This window comes from Xyrauchen texanus, chromosome 19 (assembly GCF_025860055.1).
Source record: "Xyrauchen texanus isolate HMW12.3.18 chromosome 19, RBS_HiC_50CHRs, whole genome shotgun sequence".
Taxonomy (NCBI): Eukaryota; Metazoa; Chordata; class Actinopteri; order Cypriniformes; family Catostomidae; genus Xyrauchen; species Xyrauchen texanus.
The window spans coordinates 38,684,345-38,700,489 of record NC_068294.1 but is presented as its reverse complement, the minus strand read 5'-3'; the positions used below and the strand labels follow the sequence as shown (position 1 = coordinate 38,700,489).

Genomic DNA, 16,145 nt, shown 5'->3' with positions numbered 1-16,145 from the left:
ATGGTACATTAAAAAAAAAAAAAACTATATGATGTTTTCACAGGGTAAAACATCATATAGTGTGTAGTTGTAGAGCTTTCAATATAGCAAATGGTGATTATAATTTACAAATCACAAATTTTTGTTTTTATTTGCATTTTTCATACTGTCCTAACTCTTTCGGAATTGGGGTTGTACAACAAAAGTGTTCATACAACTTGTGCAAAATGTATCAAAGACTTCTGAAGTCATACGATAGTTTGTTTTTATTGAGGAAAAGACCAAAATAATAACAGACCAATGTCGTTATTCGCTGAAAATCATGACATCTGCCCTAGCTCTCCTTTCATTAGAAAAGTATCGAATTTGATTCGTGAACGACTCAGTAAGCCAAAATCAACTGATTCATTGAAAAGGTTAGCATCAAAAGAACAATTCATTCTGAAATTGAATATCACAATTTCTCTCATGAACTCTAATGAGCGTGTCAAGGGGCATTGGGGTGGAAATACTGTCCCAAGTCACTTGAAACCAGAAGTTAGATAAATTTGACAAAAACTCCCCTTGATGTCCTTAAAGGTAAAACATTTAATTACAGTTTTCTTTTTGGGTATTGTTTGAGGTATTTCAACCCACTAAAATCGATAACTTTTGTTTAATTGCTGTCTTCAGTTTGAAAGTAAAATCAAAGTGGTGCTAAAGTTACAACCTGCAGCGGCAAAGCTTGCATTGCACAAAAGAGTGTTTGTGTGCAGAGAAGAGGAAATACTGTTCCCCACTCTACTGTTCCCAACCATTTTATTTCTAAATCTGTTTATTGTACACGTCCTTGTCGACAGGCTTCAAGGGTACTAACCACTTCCTTTTTACTTTTGTTGTTGTCATCTTTGTTTTAAAGGTCTTAGCCAATAGGATCAGATATTAAACAGAGATGTGTTTGTCCACTGCGTAGTCTGTCGTCTCATATGTCCTGATCAGAGTTGTTTCTGTAGAGACTGAACTCTTCTCAGTGAGGGATAAGCCGTCAGGTGTGAGGAGGTATTTCTTAAGAACCAGAGTGAAACTACAGTAAATCACAGAGATCGGCATGCTTACGGGACTGGTTTGTCAAACTCAAAGGATAGCTGAGATAGGTGGAATTTCATCCCTTTCAGTGTGAATGTGTTTGTTGGCCTATGCACTCCAATCAGTGTTGCAATTCTGAATTACATGAGTGCCACAGTTTAAAGTTGTAGTTATTTGGAGTAAAGGTTCACTTTAGTCAGTTTCTCATTCTCGTATAACCACTGACATCTCTGACAGAACTTTACCAAAAGAATATTTAAAAGTAGGGATGTACAATAAATCTGTAACATCCACACCTATACATTTTCAATTCATCATTCTCCAAAGTGTGCAATTATAAAGTGGTTTTTCTCATTTTTACTGGAGGAACAAGTCATTCCAGTGTGGATGTGTGGTGACAAAGTCAGTCAGTTTTCGACCCAAACATTTTAGTGTTGATGGGGCCTTAGTATTGGCCAATACTGACCAGTGTTATTTCAAAGGATTGCAGTCAATCTGATTTGGCCAATATTAGAAGCAGAACATATCAGTTCTTAATATAGCCTTCATAGGAATATTCTCTGGAATACTTGATTCTAATCATTGACAGCATCATGCAAAAATGTTCAGTAACTAAAGCCATTGTAGAAATTCGCTATTTGTAGTAAACTGGGGGTAGGTCAAGCCGCAGGTTTTCCTGGCCCGAATCTGGAGGTGGAGGGGTGTGATGAGGAGGAGGGCATGACTTGGCCGTGATGACACACGCCTGGCACTGGAGTTGTCTAATCTGCCGGAGATAGATAAATAGGGTCCGGGATACCAGTTTGAGAGAAAGACGCATGTGTGTGTGTGTGTGTGTGTCTTTGTTTAGTTTTTTTGCTGCAAAGCAGTTTTGTTTGAGTTATGTTCTGTCATGAAAGTTACATTGCTGTTCAGCAGGTTCCTGCCTCCTCCTTGCCCATGCTGTGAAACTTGTTTCAGTGCTGTACTGTAACTAAGATTTTTGCATTTTTTTTAAAGAAAATCAGGGACCAGTCAAAATTATTTTTTGTGGTTATCAGCTTTATGTCACAAATGCTATCAGTTAAGCTGTACTTGTCTTAAAACCCTTAAAATGTCAGATTTAACATCTGTGTCAATAATGACAACCAGGTTTTTAACAAAATCCTTCAATGTCTTCACACAGCCACTTGGGCCAAAAATTATGATCTCCATATTTTTATCATTTAATTGTAGAAAGTTTTTATTCATTCAGCATTTTACATCCTCCAGGCATTCAAAAAGAGATTTAACAGACAGGTCATTTCTAGGCTCCAAAGGGAGATGCATATGTGTATCATCCGCATAGAAATGATACAAAATGCCATGCTTTCTGAAAATCATATATAAAGAAAATAACACCGGCCCCTAAATAGATCCCTGAGGGACCACCCATGTGACAGGTGCTGATGACAATGAAATGTTCCCAATTTTAACTGAAAGCTGTCTGTCCTGCAGGTAGGATGTAAACCACAAGTGTCTTATACGCTCAATAAAAATATTGTGATCAATCGTATCGAAACCAGCACTGAGGTCTAACAAGACTAAGCCAACACAATTACCAGAGTCCACTCCTAATAACAGATCATTTATTACCTGAAGAAGAGTGGATTCTGTACTATGACAAGCGCTGTAACCAGACTGAAATCTATCCAAGACCATCTTCTTCTTTAAAAATGAAGTAAGCTGACTAAAAACAATCTTTTCCAGTATCTTGGATAGAAATGGCAGTTTAGAAAAGATTCAGTTTAGACTGAAATTGTTTAAGTCTACAATAAAAGCTAAGACAGCCTTGTCAAAGGCTGTGTGTGTGTGTGTGTGTGTGTGTGTGTGTGTGTGTGTGTGTGTGTGTGTGTGTGTGTGTGTGAGAGAGAGAGAGTGTGTATTGATCACTTTGTGGGGATCAAATGTCCCCATAAGGATAGTAAAATCCGAACTTTGGACGTTGTGGGGACAATTTGTTGGTCCCCATGAGGAAAACAGCTTATAAATCATACTAAATTATGTTTTTTGAAAATGTAATAATGCAGAAAGTTTTCTGTGAGGGTTAGGTTTAGGTGTTGTGTTGTGTTTGGGTTAGGGGATATAAAGTTTTATACTTTATGTACAAACTTTATAATATAAAGTTTGTACAGTATAAAACCATTATGTCTATGGAAAGTCCTCATGAAACATGGAAACCCAACATGCTCGCGTGTGAGTGCGTGCGAGTATGTGTGTGTGTGTGTGTGTGTGAATTTGAGTAAATATTGCATAAAATAATTTTACATTTTAATACTGCAATTTTGTAAACATTAATTTGCTACCAATCGGCCGTCGGCCACCCTGCTCTCTAGATATCTGCATCAGCCTATAAAAAGCCCATCACTAATACGGACAGTACAATTAATTTCTTTAGCAAATAAACTGCTTAAATGAGGGGGTAAAATTACTGAGTGTTCCTTTTTCACATCTGAAATTGACATAATACGTGCTTGTCTCTGTCTCTCACCTGTACTGGCCTGCCTCTGCTCTCTCCCAACTTATCCCAACTTATATCATATCTACCTGTCATCACTCTTTCCACTGGAGCAGGGACAGATCTATAAAGTGAGCGCAGGACTGAAGTATGCAGATAGTCTTCTTGTTGATGGAAACAATGAACACTTTATTAAAGGTGAAGGGAATGAGAGAAAGAGAGGTCGACAGACAGAAGTGCTATCAGAGTGAATGATCTAATATGTATCGGAATTTGTCATGTGGTATAGAGCTTAGAGAAAGATCTCTTAGCACAACAACCCCTCCTTTTATTCTTCAGTCTTGAAAAGCAGAAATGACTGCTGCACTCATTTATCAATATCCTATCCATCTTTCTCCTTCTCTTTTTGTCTCTCTCTCTCACTCCCTTTCTTTTTCATATCATTTTACTTATATTGAAAGTAAGAGGAGATAAAATTAGCTTGTAGAACAGAACACATGAGGTAGAGGTAGTTTGTCACAGGCCATGTTTACACCTGGTATTAAGTTGTGTTTTGGATGATCCAATCACAATTGGTCACATAAGGTGCATTAGCATTTAAACCTGGTATTAGGTATGCCTCTCAAATGTGCCCAAAGGTTTTGAATGTTGTATGTGAAAGAGGAAGATGATGATATTTTCAGCTTTAACATAAGGATAGGTGAATGCCTGCGTTGTACTTCTACTCATCTTATCACACCTGTTCACTTTCATTTACATACAGTATTCTGAGTGCACTAAAGACAAACTTCTAATTTTCTGTCTTTCTCTTCCTCATAGAGGTCCAGACAGCAACAAGAAGATTAAACATGTAAGTACTGTAATAAAGTGCCATGTCTACTCAGGTATCTGATGATATAATCCCTAGTATTGTCCCTAGACTATTTATATTAAAGCTGAAGTTTGTCAGTTTAAGATGTTTTCCCCATTCTAGCTTTAGATGCAGATAATAGCTATAAGTAAGCCATTTGCTGGCTCTGTCACAGGCTTTATCAAAACATTGCTCTGTTTGTTTGAGCACCCGAACTAGCCCGACACAGCAACATTGGCTCAAACAATGGTTTGAGTTTGGGGCGGGACTATGATAACACAGTTGGTTGACTCCACAACACCTATATTAGCTTGATTATCCACAAATGATCACACAAAACAATAGTGTTCCTAGCGTGAGAACACATTCAACGAGGTGTTCAGCTTTGCTTACAATCAAATATGTCTTGGGAAGAATAATCCTCTCATTGTTTCAGGAGAGAAGGAGATGTTTTATAGCCTAGCTTGTTTTAGTTTAAACGTGAATTGCCCATTTGATTACCCTCTGTAATTCAAGTAAATCTGCATGTGCAACCAAATCTCACGCTTTGTGACTAAAATGTCTATGATTAGCCACTAATTAAATGTTCACATTTCACTCAAACGTGATTGAGTAGTATAGTGGAGACTAAGTTATTAGCACAGAGGTCCTTTCACTGCGTGTTGAGAGTAAAAGTTTGGTTTAACTCGTTCTGTGTGTCCAAAGACGAGATCCACAAATCCATTTGTCGTTGAATAATCTCTCTTTGAATAACCATTCTGTATTGTACAGTCAGTTGTTGGTTAAAAGCAACTAAAAATGTTAAAAATTTGTTTTAAATGACTAAAAATTTGTAATTTAATACTAATCACACATGGATGCGCTAAAGAAATTATGCACATCTTCTCTCATTATATGAGTTTACTGGATTATGCCGCTAATCTTAAAGAGACAGTACCGATTAAGGACATGTTCTACATATCAATGTAAATACTTGAAAATTTTACAAATTGGGGCCTGGGTATCTCAGCGTGTATTGATGCTAACTACCACCCCTGGAGTCGCAAGCTCAAATCCAGGGTGTGCTGAGTGACTCCAGCCCAAATTGGTCTGGTTGCTAGGGAGGGTAGTCACATGGGGTAACCTTCTTGTGGTCACGATTAGTGGTTCTCGCTCTCAATGGGGCATGTGGTAAGTTGTGCGTGGATCGCGGAGAGTAGCATGAGCCTCCACATGCGGAGTCTCCACGGTGTCATGCACAACGACCCATGTGATAAGATGCGCGGATTGATGGTCTCAGAAGCGGAGGCATCTGAGACTTGTCCTACACCACCTGGATTGAGGTGAGTAACCACACCATCATGAGGACATACTAAGTAGTGAGAACTGGGCATTCCAAATTGGGAGAAAAAGAGATAAAAAAAAAATTAAGAAAACAATCAAGTAAACAATAATAATAATAATAATAATAATATAAAATATATATATATATATATATATATATATATATATATATATATATATATATATATGTGGCAGCTGGGCGTGGTCAAGCACCCGTCCGGGAGAGAAAGCGGTAAGGTTGACCACGCCCCCGTTGCCACAATGTGCAACATAATAAATACAATTTCAGGACAATAATAATGGAATAGACTGAATTTGAAAAGTTTTCAAAAGCTAAAATGTGACCAGTTTGATGAAAAACTAATGATAAAATATAATTTGTATAATTATATTTTCAAATTGTACCTAGAGGTGTTGCCTAAAAGGTTCCTTTATAATTAAGAGCATTAGTTGAGCGATAATTATATAAAGACTCCGGAATAAAGACTCCGCCATGAACATCGCTGCATCTCTCCCGGACAAACTTAATACATTTTATGCTCGTTTTGAGGACAATAACACCGCCCTCGCGGAGAGAGTATTCACGGCTGACGCTACAGAGGTTGGTTCACTCTCCGTCTCTGTTGTGGATGTAACCCGATCCTTCCGACGGGTGAACATCCGTAAAGCCGCGGGTCCAGACGGCATTCCGGGCCGCGTCATCAGAGCATGCGCGAATCAACTGGCTGGTGTTTTTACGGACATTTTCAATCTGTCCCTCTCCCTGTCTGTAGTCCCCACATGCTTCAAAACATCAACCATTGTGCCTGTACCGAAGCAAGCCACAATCACTTGCTTAAATGACTGGCATCCTGTTGCTCTGACCCCCATCATCAGCAAATGCTTTGAGAGGTTAATCAGAGATTACATCTGCTCTGTTCTGCCCCCCTCTTTGGACCCATTGCAGTTTGCCTACCGTAACAACCGCTCCACTGATGATGCCATTGCATCTACACTACACACTGCTCTCTCCCATCTGGAAAAAAGGAACACATATGTGAGAATGCTGTTTGTAGACTACAGCTCAGCATTCAACACCATAGTGCCCTCCAAGCTTGATGAGAAACTCCGGGCTCTGGGCTTAAACAGCTCACTGTGCAGCTGGATCCTGGATTTCCTGTCAGGCAGACGTCAGGTGGTTAGAATGGGCAGCAACACGTCCTCATCACTGACCCTCAACACTGGAGCCCCACAGGGCTGTGTTCTCAGCCCACTCCTGTATTCCCTGTACACACATGACTGTGTGGCAACACATAGCTCCAATGTCATCATTAAGTTTGCCGACGATATGACGGTGGTAGGTCTGATCACTGACAATGATGAAAGAGCCTACAGAGAGGAGATGCACACTCTGACACGCTGGTCTCAGGAGCACAACCTCTCCCTCAATGTCAGTAAAACCAAGAAGCTTGTAGTGGATTTCAGGAGAAAAGACAGAGTACACAGCCCCATCACCATTAATGGAGCACCGGTGGAGAGAGTCAGCAGTTTCAAGTTCCTCGGTGTCCACATTACTGAGGAACTCACATGGTCCGTCCACACTGAGGCCGTTGTGAAGAAGGCTCACCAGCGCCTCTTCTTCCTGAGACGGCTGAGGAAGTTTGAAATGAACCACCACATCCTCTCACGGTTCTACACTAGTACTGTAGAGAGCATCCTGACTGGCTGCATCACTGCCTGGTACAGCAATAGCACCGCCCACAACTGCAAAGCCCTGCAAAGGGTGGTGCGAACTGCCAGAAACATCATCGGAGGTGAGCTTCCCTCCCTCCAGGACATATACACAAGGCGGTGTGTGAAAAAAGCTCAGAGGATCATCAGAGACTCCAGCCACCCGAGTCATGGTCTGTTCTCACTGCTACCATCAGGCAGGCTGTATCGCAGCATCAGGACCCGCACCAGCCGACTACATGACAGCTTCTTCCCCCAAGCAGTCAGACTGTTGAACACTTGATCTATCAGGATCAATAATTAGCACTGCACTTTATTAACCTATAATCTCACACTGGACTGTCAACATATTCTCCTCAATTCAACTACTTATATATATTTCATATACTCCCACTTATTGTATATTGTGTATTCTATATTGTGTGTATTGTTTACTGTGCATTGTATATAATTATTGTGTTGTGTAAGTATGTTGTTTATTGTAATTGGTATATGTCTCGTCACTGTCATGACTGCTATGCTGCTCGGAACTGCACACAAGAATTTCACCTACTGTTGCACTTGTGTACATGGTAGTGTGACAATAAAGTGATTTGATTTGATTTGAATTTATTTGGAGATTACAAAGGAAATATACCCATATGAATTGATATTGAATCAAGATTGGAATCGAATCATGATCTTGTGAATCGGAATCGAATCGAGCGGAAAATCTGTATCAATACCCAGCCCTATTGTATACATTAATTGTTCCATACAATGGTGTCCAAAAGCTGGGACACAGAATAGAATTTAAACATGGAAATAAATAACATTACAATACAAGAAACATTATGATTTAATCTAAAGAGAAAATATTTAAGATTTCTAGGTCACTATTCAAATAATGACTGTACATTTGTGACATGAAAAGTTCAGATTTCATTGCTTCCATTAAAGCACACAAGATGTTCTTTGGAACATTCTCAAATCATGCTGGATAACATGGATCATCAGATCTTGCACAAACTTGTGGATACTATAATATGAAATGGACAATCCTCTGTTGCTTTTCTGTCATTAAGAAACAACAACATTTTACAACCTATTTTGTTACTCCAGGTTTTAATCACTGTCTACTGGCTGGGTCGAGCAGCTAATAGCAGTGCCACATATAACGGGCCCACCCTGGACCTGCACGAGTTTGAAGGGCTGCTGTCACAGATGAGAAAGGTAAAGACAAATCAAAACTTCATACATCTCTAACCACCCTCATCTACACAATCTGCAGCTACACGTTCACAGTTTCTGCATGGGGAATAATAAAACAGTTGATAAAATCCCATTGACTTACATTGAATGGTGGAACAACCCATATCTAGACACATAGAAACTTGGGGGTGGGCTCTTTGGACATAGACCAGTAAACAACCACCAGGACACTTTAATAACTACTTAGCAAGAATTGTATAATGCATTGACTTTTCAGAATTTGTGTATAAAGCAAGTTGTGCATGACTATTTTAATAAGTGGTATCAGTTTAACCAGGTTCTCACTGTTCCCATGGGCTGAGTCTAGGGTGTCCCATCTTTGGAGAAAAACTCCACCTCTCCCCATCAATTTCGAGGTCACTATTGGAAGTGACTATTTATTGTTCAGATGGGTTCAGATGATTGGACTCAACCAGGGCTGAGCTCTTTAGTTGGACCCCAATGAAAACAAAGATCCCATATACACTTCATTGGGCAAAATATAAGTGTCACTGTTTTTTGTGCCTGTTTTTTAACATTTCTACCTCACACATATGTTAAAACGATGCCTTATCTAGAGCAGTGGTTCTCAATTGGTTTTGCTTCAGGACCCAGATTGGATACATTGGACATCAAGTGGCGACCCAGCATAGTTACAAAATAATTTATCGTACAAATGTAAGCAAAAATATACTTTAAATCAATCAAACAAAAATGTATTTGACTTGCCCCTTTTTATTACAATAGCAACAATCTGGGTTACAGTGAGGCACTTACAATGGAAGTGAATGGTACGATCCGTAAACGTTAAAATATAAAATATTTCAAAAGTATAGTCACAAGACAACAATATGAGTGTTAACATGATTGTAGTGTGAAAAAATAAAATCACATACTAACCTTTTCTGTATATAGCCAATTTTACAAATTCATTGCCAAAATGATGTAATGTCAACAAACCCTAAAACCTTAAAATGACTGAAAAAATTATAATTAAACAACTTTTCAGCTCTAAAATTAATGGTTTTTAATAGAAGAATTAATGTAAGTGATTTTATAAAATTAAAAGCTTCACATTTCTGTCTTTAAACCCTACAAAAATTGGCCACATTCATTTCGATTGTAGGTGTTTCACTGTAACCTCAATGTTTCCCCTATTTTTTTTTCTTCTTTTTTAATTGAATGATTTTTCCTTTTTTAAAGAAAAGGAAAAGGAAAAAATATATTTTTTTGTGGTAATCAACATTATGCCACACATTCTGTCGGTTGAGCTTAACTTGTATTGAACACAGAATATTCCTTTTACTATGAACTGCATAGGTTCAAACATATGCACAATTATTAACATTACATGGGTGAATAAAGTTTACAATTTTAGAAATGCATAAACAACAGCTGGTAAAAGTGTGATTTGCCAGACTAAAACCTTGGAAACACTGGGACAACTATTGTATAACAGGTAGCCATATTACCAAGTGACAGATGGATTTTTCGCCAAAAATAGTCTTTAACCCCAACCAAAAAACATATGGAAATTTGTACTCCTCCCTTTTAAAATTTAACAAGTCTATTTTGTAATCCTAAATATGCACAATTATAAGGTCAGTGCCATTTTATTATTTGCATTTATTTGCATTGTGTTCCCCTGTTGTCAGTGACCCTGAACAGACCTGTAAACTGTTTTTGGTCATGAACCTACCGGTTGGGAACCACTGCTCTAGCGAACTGGCAGTTTCTTCTAGAATAGTGGCTTTATCACATGGACTAGAAAGGCTTTATCACATGGACTCAAACAGCAGCTAAAAGGATGCGGTCAAAAGGAGGGTGATGTCACTGGGCTGTAAATTACTTTTCCACCATGTCATGTGTCCTTTGCATGAAAAGTGTTTTCCCATCTGGTCAGATAGCCACAAACAGACTGATCTCGGATCAGTCCTAGAGTCAGTGCAGAGTTGCAGGTTGTTAATGAAAGGCTTGCGTTTTCTGCAAAGCTAATGGAGAAAGAGCTGACTAGTGCTGTTGACCTGTGCTCTGTTATTACTTTAATCACAAAAGTGCTCTTTATTTCCCAGTTCCTGTCAAGCACAGTGTTGAGGTTATATAAACTACTGCATACCTCATTTCCTCTTCCTTTGTCACACCTCATCCATTTCAGTTTCCCCCTATTCTCTCCAAAATTGGGTCCAGGGGAGAAACTAGGGCTGGAGATTTTAATTGAATCTTTTGAATCTAGTCACCAAAAAGAAAACTTGTTCACTGATTCATTTAGTGACCCTTTCTGTATGTTCCACCATTACACCAGTAAAATGTATTCAAAATATTAAGTTATTAATCACAGAAACAAGTCTTATTATCCTTTATTAAAATTAGGTGAGTCGAGAAATGGTGTTTATGGAGCATTATTGATTTCCTCACAAATGACAACAAAGCAAATATTTTATTTATTCCGCTTGGGCTTATATCGAGCTACAGAAAAAGACAATAATAAAAGGCTAAATAAATGAGTTCCGATTTTCAATAATGTCCTTTTGCTATTTTCATTAGGTATTGTCATTTTTTTGTTCACATCTGTGCAAAAGTACATATTGAAACATCAACACAGGAGAGAAAACTGCTTGTCAAGCTATTTCATGGGAACTTTAAATGGTTCATTCTAAAACACCCAAGTGATTCACAACTGAATTCTGATTCAGTTGGTGGAACCTTGAATTTGTGAATTTTTTTTATGAATTGATAAAAATCAATATATTGATTATATGTGTGCATGTTTGTCAGGAGGCAGAGGAGTGGGACAGCCTGAAGCGTAGCATCAGGGACAGTGGTTATATAGACTGCTGGGAGTCCGAGCGCAGTGACTCTCTGTCTCCATCAAGACACCCTCGAGACGACTCGTTCGACAGCCTGGACTCCATCGGCTCCCGTTCCCGCCAAACCCCCTCGCCCGATGGCCTGCTTGCCCAAGGCTACAGTGATGGTGAGCGCACACACGTTAAAGTCAATATGAAATAAAAAATGACTCTATTTACTTTCTTAACACACATTCCTGGTCCTGTTGTGAACGATTAATCAGTGCATATTATTAAAAAAACTAAAATTGAAATTAATTTCTAATGGATCACAGGAAATGAGGGAGATTATACTTAAATTTGGATAGGTAAAGTTTGTCAAGACAAAGTGAGATAGATAGATAGATAGATAGATAGACAGACAGACAGACAGACAGGCAGACAGACAGACAGAGACTGACTGACTGACTGACTGACTGACAGAGACTGACTGAGTGACTGATTGATTGATTGATTGACTGATGGATAGTCAGACAGATAGACAGACAGACAGACAGACAGATAGACAGACAGACAGACAGATAGATAGATAGATAGATAGATAGATAGATAGATAGATAGATAGATAGATAGATAGATAGATAGATAGACATAATGACAGATTTTATTTTTTTTTGTTTTTTGGTGAACTTTCCCTTTAAAAGCTTGAAATTAGTTTTGTAGATAAATGTAAATTGTGTTAAATTATAATTTTTTGCTGTAATAAACTTGTGTACTTACTGTACACACTGAGTGACGTGCCTGAAATAATTTTTCATTTAAGAGTAACAAACTCAGCATATGCGTGTTAAAGAGTTTTTCTGTTGACTTTGTAAATATTTAAGAAATGTTTGACAGTACTGTAAATGGTTTTGCAGGATATTTATGTGAGGGTTTAAAGCACACATGGAGATGTAATTATAACTTGGCGGTATATAAAGGTATTTTATAATGCCACTCTTCTCATAACTTGATTTGTTAACTTGAACAGTGTATACCAAAAGCAGTTAATGTTTTTAACAAGACGCCTCTAAAACTTTATTGCTTTCGTTAACAATATACATCACATATGAATGAAGCCTTTTGGTCAAAAATTCTCTTGTAGTTTTTCAGGCATATTGGACATTGAAAGTAAGCTGTGGTAAGACAGGCTGTTTTCATACATGGTTCAGTTGTTTGGAAAACCCTATCACTTTTCACATCATAGTATTTGATGTAAAAACACCATGAGTGCTAGCAGCAGTTGTAACAACCCAGGCGGAAAAGATGGATTTTGGACGAGAAGAATGCAAGTTGCAAATTTACGTCATCAAAAGAGGTTCACTTTTGCAAATTAGGCCCGACTTTAGTGCTGAGTCATCATGCACAATTCTTAGACTGGAAAAGACTCTATATTGGGGTTCGCTCATCTAACGCTCTCCTGTCTGGAGCTGATGCTCTGTTGTCGGTCAGCTAAAATCTAGAGCATTCTTTATTAATCCCGAGTCAGGTATTGCTAATATATAATATTATATAATTATTATATAATAATATTGTAAATATATATTATTATTAGAGCTGTCAATCGATAAAAATTTGTAATCAAATTATTTACATGATATGCTGATTAATTATTTGACATGTATTGTAACCCGACACACACACACACAAGTAGAGACAGTCACAATGAGGAAAAACTGCTTTATTGTAAATAAAAGCAGTCCGGGCAAAAGTACAAACAAGGGGGCAAATCCAAGGAGGGAGGTGAACGAGAGCGGGGAAAACAGTTAACAACCAGGGCGAGGAACACGACGAGACTAGCGGGAACGAAGACAGGGGGACGAGAGGAATGGGGAGTTGGCAAGCTAACAAGTGACGAGTAGGGGCAAAACTAGACGGGACTAGCGGGGGCAAAACTAGACAGGACTAGCAGGGGCAAAGGTACGGGAACCAAACATACAGAAATCTAAATATAATACAATAACCAACAGGAAACAAACGGAAGGATGGTGTATTTATAGGGGCGAGTGCAGGTGCAAACAATGACAGGTGATTGGGACTGTGGCAGGTGTAACTAATGTGTGGGGATAGGAAGCGCGTGAGAACAAGAGTCATAATGTTCTGGCTGATGAGCCGAAGTGCGCCAGAGGGGGAGATCGCTTATGAGCGAGAGCTCGTAGAAAGCAAAACCGGCGTGGAAGCCCGATGGAGGAAAAAGAGCGCACGAGCTCAAGGGGAGCGAGGGAGCGGAAGCGAGCACGCCATGGAGTGCATGTGTGCGTGCTCGAGGAAGCGGAGATGGGGCAGAGGGGCGGGTTCGTGACAGTACTCCCTCTGAATAGGACGGCTCCTGATGGCCGCGCCGGCTGCGAGGAGCCGAGGGAACAGAACGAGCGCGTGAGCTCGGGGACAGAACGAGCGCAGTGAGCTCGAGGGGACAGAACGAGCGTGTGAGCTCGAGGGGAACAGAACGAGAGTGTGATCTCGCTGGGAACAGAACAGAGTGTGATCTCGAGGGGAACAGAACGAGAGTGTGATCTCGTGGGAACAGAACGAGAGTGTGATCTCGGGGAACAGAACGAGCGTGTGATCTCACGGGGAACAGAACGAGCGCAGTGATCTCACGGGGGACAGAACGAGAGTGTGATCTCGCGGAGAACAGAAGGCACCAAAAGGGAAATGAAACAGTCCATGGGGGTCAATGGGCAGTTCAAGACAAGGTCAGGGGGAACATAGTGGACAGGCGGGTGGTCGGGAGGTCCAGGGGCAGCCATAGGGCAGAGACTGGGTCAGGAGGTCTGGAAGGCGACTGGAGGACAGGGACTGGGTCCGGGGTCTGGAAGGTGACCACAGGACAGGAATAGGGTCCGGAGGCCAGGGAAGAGGCCACAGGACAGGTAGAGGGTCAGGAAGTCCGGGCTGAGCCGTGAAAGGCGGAGTCGCCAGAGGCGGCCCCGTAGTTGGCTCTGGAGGTGGAGCCGACGGAGGCTTTAGGGGCTAAGGCCTGGAAGGCTCTGGAGGTGGAGCCGAAGGAGGCTTTAGGGGCTAAGGCCTGGAAGGCTCAGGAAGTGGAGCCCATGGAGGTGGCGCCGTAGGAGGCTCCAGAGGTGAGGTTCTGGAAGGCTCTGGAGGCAGAGCCGAGGGAGGTGACGCCGTGGGAGGTGGCGCCGTAGAAGGCTCCAGGAGCTGAAGCCCGGTAGGCTCTAGAGGCAGAGCCGGGGAGGTGACGCCGTGGGAGGTGGCGCCGTAGAAGGCTCCAGGAGTGAAGCCCTGGTAGGCTCTGGAGGCGGAGCCGGGGAGGTGGCGCCGTTGGAGGCTTGGGAGGCGGAGCCGCAGGAGGCTCGGGAGGCGAATCTCTAGAAGGCTCTGGCGTCTTAGGGAGCAGAGCCGTAGGAGGCTCGGAAGGCGAATCTCTAGAAGGCTCTGGAGTCTTAGGGAGCAGAGCCATAGGAGGCTCGGGTGGTGGAGCCGTGGAAGGCTCGAGAGGCGGAGCCCTAGGAAGCTCTGGAGTCTTTGGGAGCAGAGCCATGAGAGGCTCGGGGGGTGGAGCCGTAGGAGGCTCTGGAGGGGGAGCCGTAGGAGGCTCGGGAGGCAGAGCCATAGGAGCCTCTAGTGGCCGAGCCCTGGGAGGCTCGAGAGGCTTGAGGGGGGGAGCCTTGAAAGACTCGAGAGACGAAGCCCTGAGAGGCTTGAGAGGAGGAGGAGGAGCCCTGAAAGACTCGAGAGACGAAGCCCTGAGAGGCTTGAGAGGGGGAGGAGCCCTGAGAGACTTGAGGGGCGGAGCCCTGAGAGGCGGAGGAGCCCTGAGAGACTCGAGAGGCTGAGCCGTAAGAGGCTTGAGGGGTGGAGTCATGAAAGACTCGAGAGGCGAGCCGTGAGAGGCTTGAGGGGTGGAGCCATGAAAGACTCGGAGGGGCGGAGCCCTGAGAGGCGGAGGAGCCCTGAGAGACTCGAGAGGCGAGCCGTGAAGAGGCTTGAGGGATGGAGCCCTGAAAGACTCGAGAGGCTGAGCCGTGAGAGGCTTGAGGGGTGGAGCCATGAAAGACTCGAGGGATGGAGCCCTGAAAGACTCGAGAGGCTGAGCCGTGAGAGGCTTGAGGGGTGGAGCCGTGAAAGACTCGAGGGATGGAGCCCTGAGGGACTTGAGGGGTAGAGCTCTGGGAGGCTCAGTGAGGAGGAGCCCTAGGAGGCTCGTGGAGGAGGGGCCCTCGGAGGCTCGGAGAGGAGGAGCCCTGGGAGGCTCGGAGAGGAGGAGCCCTGGGAGGCTCGAGAGGAGGAGCCCTGGGAGGCTCGTGAGGAGGAGCCCTGGGAGGCTCGAGAAGAGGAGCCCGGGAGGGCTCTGAGGGGCGAGCAGAGGCTGACAGAGCCGTGGAAGACTCTGAGGGCGGAGCAGAAACCGGCAGAGCCGTGGAGGACTCTGAGGGCGGAGCAGAACCCGGCAGAGCCGTGGAAGACTCTGAGGGCGGAGCAGAACCCGGCAGAGCCGTGGAAGACTCTGAGGGTGGAGCAGAACCCGGCAGAGCCGTGGAAGACTCTGAGGGCGGAGCAGAACCCGGCAGAGCCGTGGAAGACTCTGAGGGCGGAGCAGAACCCGGTAGAGCCGTGGAAGACTCTGAGGGCACCTCTGCGGTCTTGAGCACAAGACGAGACTGGGGAGAAGGGGCCCTCTTCCTTCTCTTACGTCTTCGGCCAACGGGGGACGTGGCCA

At 42.5% G+C, this 16,145-nt stretch overlaps 1 protein-coding gene across 5 annotated transcripts in view; it reads left to right on the top strand.

Moving 5' to 3' along the window:
• Positions 1 to 16,145, top strand: part of LOC127659685 (LIM and calponin homology domains-containing protein 1-like) — a 129,883-nt gene that overhangs the window by 66,975 nt on the left and 46,763 nt on the right. For all 5 annotated transcript variants that reach the window (XM_052149610.1, XM_052149613.1, XM_052149611.1 and 2 more), the window contains exons 5-7: positions 4,340 to 4,370; positions 8,505 to 8,615; positions 11,409 to 11,607. In XM_052149610.1, the coding sequence (XP_052005570.1) occupies positions 4,340 to 4,370; positions 8,505 to 8,615; positions 11,409 to 11,607 (341 nt within the window). The remainder of the gene's footprint in view (positions 1 to 4,339; positions 4,371 to 8,504; positions 8,616 to 11,408; positions 11,608 to 16,145) is intronic.